The 15,184-nt window shown below is 44.4% G+C and overlaps 1 protein-coding gene across 1 annotated transcript in view; it reads left to right on the plus strand.

The window, feature by feature from the left end:
* zswim8 (zinc finger, SWIM-type containing 8) overlaps positions 1 to 15,184 on the plus strand; it is a 139,417-nt gene that overhangs the window by 86,550 nt on the left and 37,683 nt on the right. The window contains exons 7-12 of the mRNA XM_067972471.1: positions 90 to 210; positions 2,847 to 3,048; positions 6,116 to 6,291; positions 7,423 to 8,416; positions 11,612 to 11,743; positions 13,607 to 13,786. Of these exons, the coding sequence (XP_067828572.1) occupies positions 90 to 210; positions 2,847 to 3,048; positions 6,116 to 6,291; positions 7,423 to 8,416; positions 11,612 to 11,743; positions 13,607 to 13,786 (1,805 nt within the window). The remainder of the gene's footprint in view (positions 1 to 89; positions 211 to 2,846; positions 3,049 to 6,115; positions 6,292 to 7,422; positions 8,417 to 11,611; positions 11,744 to 13,606; positions 13,787 to 15,184) is intronic.

Consider the following 15,184-nt stretch of genomic DNA (forward strand, 5'->3'; position numbering starts at 1 on the left):
AAGTTAATTTTTTTAATCTAATTCTGTTGCCAGCCTTTATCCGTATGAAACTTTCAATTCATTTCAAAAACTATCATTGCTACTGACAGATCCGACTGCTGGACCATCTGCTTCAGACCAGAGCACCTGGTACCTGGATGAATCTACGCTTAGTGACAACATCAAGAAAACTCTCCATAAGTTCTGTGGGCCCTCTCCTGTTGTGTTCAGGTAATTCTTTTTCTTAATTCCCTTCACCATTGGCTTTCCTGGATGATGCATTTTCGTTAAGTATTCTTAAAAAGTCCCCCTCCCATTTTATCGGAGAACTTGCACGAATTTCCAGTTTTTGTACGGAATGACAACTTGGAAATGCAACAAAATATAAGCAGACCAAGATGTCCATGTATGTCTGAATGTTTAATTTTTCAAGTATTGTCTTGGTATTTTTCCCTACTGGAACTTAAGCAAATGATGCAAAATGTTTGTGTTCCAGTGAGCTGCCCTAAGGGTGTGATAGGATATGGATTGCATCCCTCAATTTCAACCCCCCCCCCCCCACCATCCTCACTGTGAACTCTGAACTCTGGGAGGGATGAAGCCAAACCTGGCCACTTTCCCATAAAGGGCGAACCCAAGTCCTGCTTTTGTGTGTCTTCGAGCAGCCAGCTTGAGCAGATGCCCAAGTGAAGGTTTGCCTGCCAACCGTTTCAGTCAGTAGAACTGTGCGTGCAATTGAGAGAAGAAACTGGAACTACTTGGAGTTTAGTGAGCTCGATCAGTTATAATGTGCTGGGTTATGTCTAATAGTGGCCATTTGAAAAAAAGTTATTTTAGATTCTCTTCCATCCCCTGGCCACTCACTTTCCCTAAGTGTCCAGTTGACCCGATCTCGGGTTTTTTTGCCAATGCCAATCTTGGTCTGACCGCTGGGGAGGTTTGCCTTTTCTGGCCTGCTCAGTCGGTCACTTTAAGAGTGTTGTCAGATTGCAGGTGAACAACCAGCAGCCCACAGGCCTGGGATTGTGGTTGGTCCATTAAGGTGTGGCATCTCGTTAAACTCGCACATTTTTTGCAATGACCCATAAGCAATGTTTCCAAAATGGCTGTACCAGAACTTTTGGGATGGGTGATGGTAGGGGCATGCACTACTTTCTACTTTGCAATCAGTTGCACATTCTAAAAGCTGCTTGCATCTAGACAGTGCTTTATCATGTCCTTAGGATATCTCAAAGCACTTAACAGTGAATTACTTTTTCAAGTGCAGCCAATGTTATGTAGGCAAACATGGCAGCCAATTGTGTGCACAGCAAGGTTCCATGACAGCAAATTAAATGCATGACCAGTTCAATTCCTACCCCCCACCCCAGCTTGACGTTAATATTGCGTCACGGCGCCGATGACGTCATCAGGCGGCGACTTTTGCATGTTAACTAGACCCCCGCCTGCCTTTAACGGGAGCCTCGTCGATGGCCTGATTCACCGCCATTAATATTACGGCAACCAGGAACGCAGCGGGTTGGAGACGGGATCGCAATTTTCAAGATTTTAACCCCTCGCCCATCCCTTTCCTGCAAATTGGGATTTGGTGGGGGGAGGGTGTGAATTAAAAGCGAGGCCTTTATGTCTACACCTTGTAATCGGAGTAGCCTCGCTACAGTGGTTTCTTTCATACTTTTTTTTAATCTACTAGGTTAATGCTTCGCAAAGCTATATGTGCTGCAGTAAAGCAGGCATAACCCTTAGTCAGCTGGCAGATGTCTCCCTGGCCTATATAGTTCATACATTTTCAGCTCACATACTGTGACACTGTTAATATTCCAGCAATAAGATGTTAAACATTAGGAGATACATCCATTATTGTAATAATGCTAAGCTACTAAAATAGACCTTTAAACACAATTTAACTAAAACTAAAATCAAAATGTTCAATTATACCAGTTATCTTTCCCCATTCTCTGTCTGCCCGATTAAATTTCTGCTAATGTAGCCCATCCTAATCTGGTCTGACCCCTTCTAATCCCTAACCCACCCTAATTTAATCCAATCTAAGATTCAGCTGTCGTGAACTCATTCTATTTTTCGTAGCCATTTTGTTCTCAAATGACACTGCTGATGGCAGCAGGCAATCCTTCTGGTCATGAGATTACAGCGCTATAAATTTCATATCGCACTGGTGTGTAATAACTGATGTAATACCTCCTGAACCCACGACCTTTACCGCCTAGAAGGACGGGCAGCAGATGCACCACCTCCAAATCTCTCACCATCCACAGACTTGGACGTATATCGGCCGTTCCTTCATCGTTGCTGGGTCAAAATCTTGGAACTCTCAACCTAACAACATTGTGGGAGAACCTTCACCACATGGACTGCAGCGGTTCAAGGAGGCCCGCCACCATCTTCTCAAAGGCAAGGAGGGATGGCCTTGCCAGCGACACCCATATCCCCAGGATGAATTTTTGTAAAAGAAGAAATAATTAGAAATTAACCCCAGATATGAATTTAAGTTCGTTTTAATATTTTAGTATGCAACTTTTAAAATTGAAATCTTACTAAATTCAGTCTTGTAAGAACATAATTCTTTAGCAAACAGGGGACGCATTGATAAATCTTTTGAAGTCCACACCCTTCTGCCAAGGTATCATTTGATGGCTCCGGTTAAAATTCACATTTGTGTTTTCAGCTGGGCAGGTAGAATCATACAGCACAGAAGGAGGCCATTTGGCCCATCGTGCCTGTGCCAGCTCTCTGAAAGAGCTATCTAATTAGTCTCACTCTCCCCTGATCTTTCACCGTAGCCCCTGCAAATTTTTCCTTTTCATTTGCCTCATTGTTGTAATTTTTTTCTCTCTCTCTCGCTGCAGCGATGTCAACTCTTTGTATTTATCGTCAACGGAGCCGCCAGCAGCTGCAGAGTGGGCTTGCCTCTTGCGACCCCTTCGTGGAAGAGAGCCAGAAGGCATCTGGAATCTTTTATCTATCGTCCGCGAGATGTTCAAACGCCGTGATAGTAATGCAGCTCCCCTTCTTGAAATCCTCACCGATCAGTGTTTGACTTATGAGCAGGTAAGGTGTGGGATAAATTCAGTCCATTTATACACTTATGTAACAAATTGTCCATTCATTTTGCCATCATTCGCATAAATCCAGAAACTATGTGACTAATACAATCAGCCGGTGTCTTTGGTGGGGTGGGAGGTGGTGAAAAACTCACCAGATGTTTGTATTGCAACTTCAGCGTAGCAATGATGCAAAAGTGAGGAGAGCAGTTTGAGACTTAGAGTAGGCAGCCCGTGCTCTGCTGAAGTGTTGACGTCCCCTGGAGCGTAACTCAAGCTTGCTGAGCCGAGCTTACTTTGAATGTATTGGGGGCGGGGGGGGTCCTCCCACCCATGCCCTCGAAACATTTAGCGACTAGGTCTGTGCATGTCTATACGTACATGAACACAAGGCTGTGGCTCACCTCCAGCTGGGAGAATTCAAATCTGTACCAGGCACTATAAACAAAGTCTCAGACTGGTTGCACTGATTGTATTGCATTCATGTATAAATGCACCATTAAGTAACCAGCCATGTAATTTGCCCAAAAGCAAGTGCACCAGACAATTTAGTTTTCTCTATAATTACATAATCTGATTGGATGAGTCACCAGCAAGTGAGGCTGGTGATTTTTCTGGTGAACCAGAACAAGACTATAACTGTGCGGTGAAGTAGGGTATAACTTCATCATTGACTGTTGTTGCTTTCTTGTTCACACGTTAGTTTTGAGCTCTTTCTTGCCTTTTGAAACTACAAGGCATTAGCTGAAATGGCACTATGGAGGTAATTTTGATGCCATCTTAAAAATCACGGACAGTGCCAATATGTTCTCCCTGTGGGCAAGGGTTCCCCACCAACAACAACAAACTCATGGTTAAAGTAGCATTTAAGAAGTTCTCAGCCATGGCCTTACGTAACCTTTGACTTTTGTCCTTTAACCCGTTCCCGGGTGCTTTAATGCCATCAACTGGAAAAGTTACGCAGGAAAACATAGAGACTTTAAACACAAACACCACTGCACCACGTAGGGTATGCAGAGCGAACGATTACTAAACAGGCTTTCAGTACTATACCAAATACTTTCACAGTTATATAGAATTACATAGAATTAACAGTACAGAAAAAGGCCATTCGGCCCAACTGGTCTATGCCGGTGTTTATGCACCACATGAGCCTCCTCCCACCCTACTTCATCTAACCCTATAACCCTATCGGTATAACCTTCTATTCATTTCTCCCTCGTGTGTTTATCTAGCTTCCCCTTAAGTACATCTATGCTATTCGCCTCAACTACTCCTTGTGAGCGAGTTCCACATTCTCACCACTCTTCCTGGTGGACAAAATTTGACACGAGGAGGTATTAGGACAGGTGAGAGGTAAATTTTAAAGGAGGAGAGAGATGGAGAGGTTTAGGGAGGGAATTTCAGAGCTTAGGTCCTAAGCAGCTGAAGGCACGGCCGCCAATAGTGGAGTGATTAAAATTGGGGATGTACAAGAAAAATCATTCATTAATACAGATACCATGGAAACCAGATGCCAGCACTGTTACAGGGGCCACTAGAGAAAGACGGTTGAACCGCATCCACTTTGACCCTTCAATATGCTGTAAACTTCAGATTTTAAGATGATAAAAGCTCTTATAATATTTACATTTTCCTAACATCTTTAAAATGTGTATCTAACACGAGCATAATTGTATTCAAATGAATAAAAGATGAAAATCAGAGGGTGTAGAGGTAACCAGGAGCAACATCAAAGTTGAATTGTACAAAGTGCGATAGACAGATTTCTCTGATGATGTGAAATATATTTGCAATAAATAAACATATAAACCTGATTTTTACAAAGTAGCATCAATTGAGGAAACACTAGGGAGAGGGCCCAGGTGATAGTGACATGGGGGAGGGGGGAAGGACTAAAGTAAGGTCATTTTATATCATCATTGTGCCACCATCTCCTGTGCACAGAGTCTTGCACAGCTGACAGAAAATGGAAGGGCAATCTATCAGATTCATAAGACTTGTTGGGCAGGAAAACCCTTTTTAAGGTCTTACTTGCTGCCTGGGTCTGTCTCACCGCAGTTAACACATTTTTCCAAAGGCAGCACAATTTCTGGTGGCGATTTCATGGTGCAAACCTCCTGCTGCCACTTCTTACTGATGTCAAGATGCCAATAATTTGCGTTGGGGAATTGGTCAAACTGTCACTGCCGGGCTGTGTGTTAGTGCAGCTACAGTATGGAATCCACCTCGCAGCTTGTTTACACGTATAGACCTGAAGGAAACGCGCGAAGCAGTGCTCTTCCGAGACCTGGCGATTCTATAAAAGCACTCTGAAAAGGAGCTGTTGCACGTGTCGATATTGCTGCTTCCCAATAAACTGACTTACACCTGTCTTAATTATCTTTTGAGTCAGAAGGTTGTGGGTTCAATCCCCACTCCAGGACTTGAGCACACTGTCGAGACTGACATTTCAGTACACTTCTGAGGGAATGCTGCATTGTAGATGGTGCCTTCTTTCAAATGAGACATTAAACTGAGGCCCCACCTGCCTGGTGAGGTGGACATACAAGCTTTATGGTACAATTCAAGCAGGGGAGTCCTGGCCAACACTCATCTCTCAATCAACAAAGATTAACTGGCCATTTATCTCATTTGCAGTTTGTGGGACCTTACTCTGCACAAATTGGCTGTCGTGTTTAGCCCGCAAAACGGTGACTGCACTATATGCGAGTCCAGCCCAGCACCAACGTAGTTGACTCTTAACTGCCCTTTGAAGTAGCCCAGGAAGCATCTCCATTGTATCAAACAGCTACAACCACACGGACTGCAGCAGTTCAAGAAGAGGGATGTGCAACAGATGTCGGCCTTGCCAGCGACACCCACATCCTGAGAATGAATAAAAAAAGATTGCCAAAATAGGCGTCTCTGCAAACTGAAAGGTTTTACTTTGTTTAACAGAGATTTAGATCGTATTCAGATACAGCCTTGCACAGATGAAAAGATCAAGTTTAATGTCAGTTTTTACGTCAAACTCTTAATTATGCTCCCAAGCAGATTAGCTGACATTTTATTCTGATTTCTTTCATCTGTAGATAATCGGATGGTGGTACAGTGTCCGAACCTCAGCTTCACACAGCAGCGCCAGCGGTCACACTGGCCGCAGTAACGGCCAGTCGGAAGTGGCAGCCCATGCTTGTGCCAGCATGTGCGATGAGATGGTGGTTTTATGGAGGCTCGCGGTCCTGGACCCCACCATGAGTCCTCCGAGGTAAATGCTTTTTGTTTTTATTATTGAGAAGCCAAGGTGAGACCCAAAACCTGTAGTGCGGGTCGCTACCAAGTTTGAAGAGAGTAGCTGAGTCAAAGTGGTAGTGATGTCAAGCTCGGATTTTCAGATAAAGGCCTACGTTTTCTTATGACCTGGATGGTTGTGATGTTTGTTTTGTTTATTTAATATCAGTGTCGCAGCTGATATCGAGCCAAAAGAAAGACAACAGGAGCTGCCTTTTGATGGTACCGAAGAGAAACCAGTAACGCCATGTCCAACACCTCTGAACTCCAGTGCTTGAATAAAAAGAAAGAACTTGCATTTATATAGCACCTTTCACAACTTCATCCCAAAGCGATTTACAGCCAATGCAGTACTTTTGAAGTGTAGTCACTGTTGTAATGAAGAGTTCTTCGTATAAAAAATACTCCCAATTCTGGAACTACCTGAATTTTGAAAGGCTGGAAATATTCAGCTGTAGTAATTCATGTGATCGCAACGACTGGTTCCAATTGCCCGAGGGGGTTGGAGAGGAATTTTCCAGAGTATTTTTTCCCCTTATTGACTTTGGGTTTTTCTCTGTTCTTTTGCCTCTCCAAGGAGATTACTTGGCTGTGGGCGGTGGTGGTGGTGGTAGTAGCAAGTGTTTAGTCTCGATGCTCTGGCCATCATGAATGTGGGGCAGGCTTGATGGACCAGCTGGTCTTTTCCTGGCCGTCATTTTCGTATGTTCGTGGTAGGGAAGTGTTGCGAGGATGAAGTCCAGGTCTTTGGAAAGCTGCAGTTGCAGTGGGACCACCTCCTGGCGGAATGGGGGGGGGTCTTGACTCGGCAGTTTTGTGAATTCTATTGCTGCTGCTGTACTTGTGTGCACCAAAGCAACTTTGCATCGATGCAAAAGTAGCAGTATAAATGCAGACTTAAGTGTTGAATAGATTGGTGCTGTTAAAACATGCAAACCTAAAAATAGTCATCCATCTACAAAAGAATTGCTCAAATCATAAAAAAAGCTGGTTACACATAAATTGTCCAGTTGCATTCTCTCTCTCTCAAGACAGCAGGACGTCGCAAAATTTGAAATGTGTTTTAAAACTTGCTGTGGATTTTTGATTTTATTCGTTTCCTTTGCAGGAGGAAAGAACTTTGCTCACAGCTAAGGCAGTGGCACCTGAAGGTGATAGAGATCGTAAAGAGAGGCCAGCATCGAAAGTCGCTGGACAAACTCTTCCAAGGCTTTAAACTGGCGGTGGAGGCTTGCTACTTCAGCTGGGAGGAAGCTTTCCCCATTCCAGGTATCACCTATAACAGCGCCGAGAAAAAGAGCACGTTTTGCTGGGCTAAAACGATGCAGCTTAAGACCACCAAGAGCTGCGGGGAAGCACCGAGCGCTGAACCAACGTGTGCGGCTGGCGGGACGGCGCCTAAAGCCCAAGGACCGGCGGCCGCGGGGGCCCCGTTGCCCTCTGCCGACAAAAGCAGAAGTCCGCAAGAAATAGCCGTCCGGCCAAAAGAGAGCATGGTGAAAAGGAAAGCTACCTCCGACGCTTCTCGGACCAATTTGAGCAGGTCGTCAACGGATGCCGACAAGCCCGCTTATAAGTCGAACGCAAACAAATGTAAACTACCTCAGGGGAAATGCTCCACCAGCAAACATTCAGGGAAAAGGAGGACGAGCAGCGAGGACAGCTCATTAGAACCCGACCTGGCAGAATTTGGCCTGGATGATAGTAACCTTGCACTAGGGGCAGAAGCTTGCAATACTTTTGACTTTGAAGATGGCCCAGCCAATAATTACAAGGATTTATATCAAGATGAAAATGAAGGTTTCTTCGCTGCAAATTTTGATCCTGAAACGACCAGCGGTGTTGCAAAAGGACAGAGTGAAGAGCAGGTCGAGGAAACGAGCAATGGAGAGGGCGATACCCTTGCAGAGACTGATTCCTTATCAAAAACGCTAGGTCCAGAAGTTGCCGAGAACCCTCCCGTAGGAGATGACGACTATCAGGTCTATTACCTTAATCCACAGGAAGTGGCTAAAGAAGAAGAAAAGCAAGAGGGAAATAATGAAGAGGAACAGGACATCTTTGCAGGTTTAAAGCCTCTTGAGCAAGAGAATAGGATGGAGGTAAATGTGTGTTTTTTAAAAATAACCTTTTCCCTTTGATGGACAGTGAAGATGGTAGTGTAGTGGGTATTGTACTAAATTAACAGCCCAGAGAACCTGAGTTCAAATTCTATCATAGCAAGTTATGAAACAGAACTCAGTAAATCTGATAATTTGTGGGTGGCATCGGAAATTTTTTTAAATTATTCATTCATGGGATGTGGGCGTCGCTGGCGAGGCCAGCATTTGTTGCCCATCCCTAATTGCCCTTGAGAAGGTGGTGGTGGTGAGCCGCCTTCTTGAACCGCTGCAGTCTGTGTGGTGACCACAATTTTATTCAGTGTTGGAAAAACCCGACTGGTCCACTAATCCTTCGGTAAAGGGCCCTTGCCACCCCTACTTGGTTTGGCCTACATTGACTCCAATCCTCACACTGTTGTTGACTCTTAATGGCTATGTGAAGTGACCTATCAAGCCAATCAGTTGTAAAAAACAATTGTGTCTCAATTGTTGGAGTACAATTCCCCACAAAGACTGCGAATGTTTAAGAACGCCGCTTCAGGGCAACATAGGCTAGGCAATGATGGCCAGAGTCACCCATATCCTGAGAAATTTTTTAAAAGCATGTGGTATGAGACAGAGCCACACAGTCTGGTAAGGTCCTTGGTTTGATGCCAGATGTTTAAGTTAGCTGATCTTAGCCAGGACAGAATAAGGAGGGCTACAATTGGCCTTGGTGTTCTAGGGAATGGAAGTGAGAGGAATCAGATTCTTGATGCTATCCAATGATCTTTACTGGAAGATGTATCTTTGGGGGAGGATCGGATATGTCTCAGCTTTGGTGGCCCCCAAGCTCAAGTACCCTACGGTCACTCAATAGTCACGTCAGAAGAATCATTCCTTGGGCGAGGTATAGGAGGGCTTGTGGAACTCCCCTCCAGGATGTGTCACTGCCTTCAGGAGAGGAGAAAATTTGGTGAGGCGGGAGGGGAGACTCCTTAAATGTTCAGCTTATTCGTAGTTGTACTGTGTTAAAGCCAGTATTTTCCCCATTCACTGTGTAGTATGTAGGATTGTCTCCTTTTCCCCCTATGCTGTGCAATGGTCTCTGTTAATCACACTCTTGGATCCCAATTCGATTTTTAAAAATTTGTTGCCGGGATGTGGGTGACATTGGCTGGGCCCCATTTATCGCCCATCCCCAGTTGCCCTGGGACGGGCTGCCTTGAACCGCTGGTAAAGATTTGCTTTTACAACTGACTGACCTGCAGGCCACTTCAGAAGGCATCGAGTCAGCCACCCGCTACTCAATTTGCAGTGTGTAGAAATTTTTGTTGGGTTTTGTGGAATAGTGAGGATTATTTATATTGAATTCGGTTTTAGCCTGTTTCCTGTCTTTAGTGGAAATACTTCAAACTCCCCACCTCAAGCCTTCAGTTTCTGATTGTATTTCAATAAACCTGCTTTTATGCAACAATTTTGGCATCAAAGTCAGGTCCTCCTGGGCACCGACTGGGTGTGCAAGTTCGATGAATGCCCGTCAGTGATGACATTTATGCCATTAGCTTGACCAACGGAGTGAGGTCTTGTGCCATGACCATGCATGTCAGCCGTAGTATCGATGCACCCAGTGTGAAGTCTGCCAAGAAGCTTGGTTTTGTTAATTTTTAAAAATCATTCTTGAGATATGGACGTCGCTGGCAAGGTCGACATTTATTGCCCATCCCTAGTTGCCCTTCAGAAAGTGGCGATGAGCCACTTGCTTGAACTGCTGCAGTCCGTGTGGTGAAGTTATTCCCACAGTGCTGTTAGGTCAGGAGTTCCAGGATTTTGACCCAGTGACGATGAGGAAACGGCCGATAAATGTCCAAGTCGGAATGGTGTGTGACTTGGAGGGGAACTTGGCAGGTGATGGTGTTCCCGTGCACCTGCTGCCCATGTCCTTGTAGGTGGTGGAGGTCGTGGGTTTGGGAGGTGCTGCCGAAGAAGCCTTGGCGAGTTGTTGCAGTGCTTCCTGCAGATAGGACACACTGAAGCCATGGTTCTGTCTCTAGCCTTCTGAATTGATGTTTTAAATCTTAATGATGGAAAAGAACTATCCTGTGGCAAACAGAAGATATACAGCAGGGCAATCAGCATCTATAAAGAGAAATGACAGGTTACGACCATTTGGGTGTGAAGTTCTGATTTAGGGTTCAGATGCTGACTGTCCTGTTGTGTATTTCCAGCAACATCTGTTTTTATTTCAGATTTGTAGCTTTTCCTTTTTACTTTATGGTCGTTTTTTTCCCCCTCTTGTGACCCAATCTAAGGCCAGTAGCCTGTGCTAGAAGCCCTGAAGCAAGTGACTACATACTAGTCCCCTGTGTTGGGCATATGGACTTTGTTTTTTTAAAGAGAGGCAAACAAGATTCTGCATTTTGCCCTTGCCGCTCACTTGCAGTTTGCTGATCCTGCTTCTCAATTTGTGAGTGAAGACCATGAGTTGGGAGGATTGAGTGATGTTCTAGGATAAGCCCACACTGTCCTCTTCACCTGTGGGACCTGGGCTCAAATCTAGCCCACGCTGACTGGTTGAAAGTCTCTATCCTTTATGGACTATGAGGGTGGTCTCAACTGAAAGAAAAAGAAAAAAGACTTGCATTTATATGGTGCCTTTCACGACCTCAGGATGTCCCAAAGCACTTTACAGCCAATTAAGTAGTTTTGAAGTATAGTCGTTGTTGTAATGTAGGAAACTCAGCAGCCAATTTGTGCACAGCAAGGTCCCACAAACAGCAATGTGATAATGATCTGATTTTATGTTTTAGTGATGTTGGTTGAGGGATAAATATTGGCCAGGACACCGGGGAGAACTCCCCTCCTATTCTTCGAAATAGTGCCATGGGATCTTTTACATCCACCCGAGAGGGCAGACGAGGCCTCTGTTTAACGTCTCATTCGAAAGACGGCACCTCTGACAGTGCAGCACTCCCTTAATACTGCACTGGGGTGTCAGCCTGGATTTTGTGCTCGGGTCTGTGGAGTGGGACTTGATCCCACGACCTTCTGACTCTAGAGGCTAGAGTGCTAGCAAATGAGCCGAACTGGTGTGAGTTCCGAGGAATTTGCCAGTATATAGTGGGTGATTGGCAGAAGGACATTTCTGCTTGAGTTGCCAGAATTATTCTAGTTGTTTGTTCGTTATTGGATATAATTGAAGCCTCTTTTCTTTAGGTATTGTTTGCCTGTGCGGAGGCACTCTACGCCCATGGCTACAATAATGAAGCATGTCGACTGGCGATTGACCTCGCCAGAGACCTCTTGGCCAATCCTCCGGATTTGAAGGTGGAGCAGCCTCAAACAAAGGTGAAAAAATACTTTAATCCCAGTGGGAAGGTCGCCTTTTTTTTTGATTTATTGTGAATTTTTAGAAAGAAGGGCAGCTCTTTTCGTAAACACTGTGTTCCGAGCTTTTAATGACCGGAATCCATATCTGGAATTTTATAACATCAACAACTTGCATTTATGGAGTGCCTTCAACATAGTAAAAACATCCCAAGATGCTTCACACAAGTGATTATCAAACCAAATTTGACACCAAGCCCACGTAAGGAGATGACCACATGCTTGGCCAAAGAGGTAGGTTTTAAGGAGGGTCTTAAAGGAGGAGAGAGAGGTAAAGTTTAAGGAGGGGTTTAGGGAGGGAATCCCAGACCTTAGGGTCTAGGCAGCTGATGGCATGGCCGCCAATGGTGGAGCGATTAAAATCGGGGATGCGCAGGTGGCCAGAATTGGAGGAGCGCCGAGATCGCGGAGGGTTGTCTGGCTGGAGGATGTTAGAGACAGGGAGGAGAGAGTTTCACGGAGGGATTTGAACACAAGATTGAGAATTTTAATATCGAGGCGTTGCCGGACTGGGTGCCAATGCAGTATATTGATATAGTAAAGTATCAAAGTGACTTGTTGCATTGCTGTGAATAGAAGTATTTAATATATTGGTGACAATGTGATACAGGAAATAGAATTCTTAAGTGATTCATTTAATTCATCACCTCAAATTGCTCCCATTACTGCCACCACAAGTGATGGATGTGATGCCACCAGCACTTCATCCTTGTGTTGCACAGCTGGAAATGCTGTCCACAGATGTTCAAACTGTGGATTGACAAAACCTATAATCTAATTGTACTGTTGGGTATTTTTCAGTTTGAACACACTGAAAAGCAGTGTGTGAGTCTAAAAATAGTAGATAACACTCGATGTATTCGGATAAAAATTATAGCAAGACATCTTAAGTGACGCGATGCATGGTGTGACCTTTGAGTTGTTTTGTTCAAATGCTTTTACATTGCAAACATTTAAGGTAATTGGCAAAAGAACCAAAGGGTAGATGAGGAGAAATCTTTTTGTGCAGCGAGTTGTTATGATCGGGAATGCATTGCCTGAAAGGGTGGTGGAAGCAGATTCAGTGTTAACTTTCAAAAGGGAATCGGATATGTACTTGAAAAGAAAAAAATTTGGAGGGCCATGTGGGAAAAAAAACAGGGGAATGAGACTAATTGGATAGCTCTTTCAAAGAGCCAGCACAGGTACGATGGGCCAAATGGCAGCCTCCTATGCTGTATCATTCTATGCTAATCTTAACTCTAATAATGGAAATACTAAAGAATGGTATCCTACATGACACAGCATGCAATGAGCTGGTAGAAACCAAGTCTTTGTTCAGTCTGAACTTGTTTTCTCTTTCTCTACAGTTTTATTTTTTGTCATTGACTGCATAGCATGTGAAGCTGCTTTCCCCTGTGTACTGTAGTGAGAAGGTGCACTGACATGTCATTCAGCCTAGTGAGAAATATTAATTGAGAGGATGACAAAAGCTGTTTGAAAGGCAGTGAGCAGATTCAGCAAATAAATTGGGGCAATAACATTCCCACAGGTCAGTGGATGTGTGGACCAGGTTCCCAAATTGGATTGATATATGTTGAGAGGGGGAATTGAGGGTTATAGAAGTGTAGAGCACTGCTTCATTATTTTTTCAGGGGATTATAGAGGAAAGAACTTGGTGTTCGCCAAAGTAGGTGGAGTGGGGAAGAGGGGCAAGTCAATAATAGAATAATTATAAGTAGATTCTGTGTGGAGTGGGCCTGCTGGGTCACCCCAGACTTAACGTTCTTGTGTAGAATTTTATTTAAGTGTTTAAAAACACGAATGTATTTGTTTCTCTTTCAGGGCAAGAAGAACAAAGTTTCGACTCACAAGCAGACACTAATTGCTACCAATACCCTTGCTAAAGCTGCCTTCTTGTTAATAGTCCTGAGTGAGAGACAAGAGCTCCATAACCTAGCCTACAGCATTGGAATGTTTTCACTAGAACTGCAGAGACCACCAGCATCAACAAAGGCACTGGAGGTGAGGAAGGGTTAAAGGCAAATATTGTAATGTACCTTTTGCAGTAAAATACAAAGGGACATAGGAACAGGAGTACATAAGAAATAGGAGCAGGAGTAGACCATACGGCCCCTCGAGCCTGCTCCGCCATTCAATAAGATCATGGCTGATCTTCTACCTCGACTCCACTTTCCCGCCCGATCCCCATATCCCTTGATTCCCTTACTGACCAAAAATTTTGTACCTCAAACCCATTTACTTGCCATATCCATGATGCCCTTCCTTGACAAAAATCCATCGATCATTTGCATTCATATTTATTGCAAAGCTGGGAAAGCGAAAGATAAAGGGCAATTATGAATCATGCTTAAAAGGATTATATTATTTATAATCTTCCCTGTATTGTGTGGCGCTAATGGCAGTGACTGAGGAGCTGCCCGGTAGCCGTGTAATGTGGGCAGCTCAATTCAGTCCACTTATGTGGATTTCAGTACTGAGCATCAATTGTTGTGTCAGATGTCAGTGTAACCCTGATAATAGATAATTATAGTCGAAAGTTAATTGTGACCTCAACTACCCACAGGGGTTCGGATGGTATCAAACACGCCCTCTGCATTTAAATACTTAGAGGCAGAATTGTGCCATCAACTGGGGTATTGGTTCTAAAGTTAGAACTGGCGTAATATTTAAATCCCTACATTTTTTTTTTGCTAGCTTTTTTTTCTCCTCCACCAAATTTCCACGTTTTTGTTTCACGGCTGCAATTCCATTGTTGGAGTAAGTTGAACAGTTAGTTTTCTCCATCTCTGGAAGGTCTGCAGCAGAGAAATGTGCCTCTGGTGCCTCCACCCATGGTCTGTAGTGGATTGAGCATCAGGCACCAGCATTCCTCTAATGGGAGTACATAGAGCTTTTATGATCTTCTATCCTAACCTGCACCAAGTCCCGTTCACCCATCACCCCTGTGCTCGCTCACCCACATTGACTCCCAGTCCGGCAACTCCTCGATTTTTAAAATTCTCATCCTTGTTTTCAAATCCCTCCATGGCCTCGCCCCCTCCTTATCTCTGTAACCTCCTCCAGCCCTACAACCCTCTGCGCTCCTCCAATTCTGGCCTCTTGCGCATCCCTGATTACTATCGCTCCACTGTTGGCGGCCGTGCCTTCAGCTGCTGAGGCCCTAAGATCTGGAATTCCTTCCCTAAACCTGTCTGCCGCTCTACCTCTCTCTGCTAAGATGCTCCTTAAAACCTACCTCTTTGACCAAGCTTTTGGGCACCTGTCCTAATATCTCCTTAACTGGCTCGGTGTCAAACTTTGTCTGTTAATACTTCTGTGAAGCGCCTTGGGACGTTTTACTACGTTAAAGGCGCTATATAAATGCAAGTTGATGTTATTGTTCTTAGAATGCTCGATGCG

Source organism: Heptranchias perlo, chromosome 36 (assembly GCF_035084215.1).
Source record: "Heptranchias perlo isolate sHepPer1 chromosome 36, sHepPer1.hap1, whole genome shotgun sequence".
In the NCBI taxonomy this organism is placed as follows: domain Eukaryota; kingdom Metazoa; phylum Chordata; class Chondrichthyes; order Hexanchiformes; family Hexanchidae; genus Heptranchias; species Heptranchias perlo.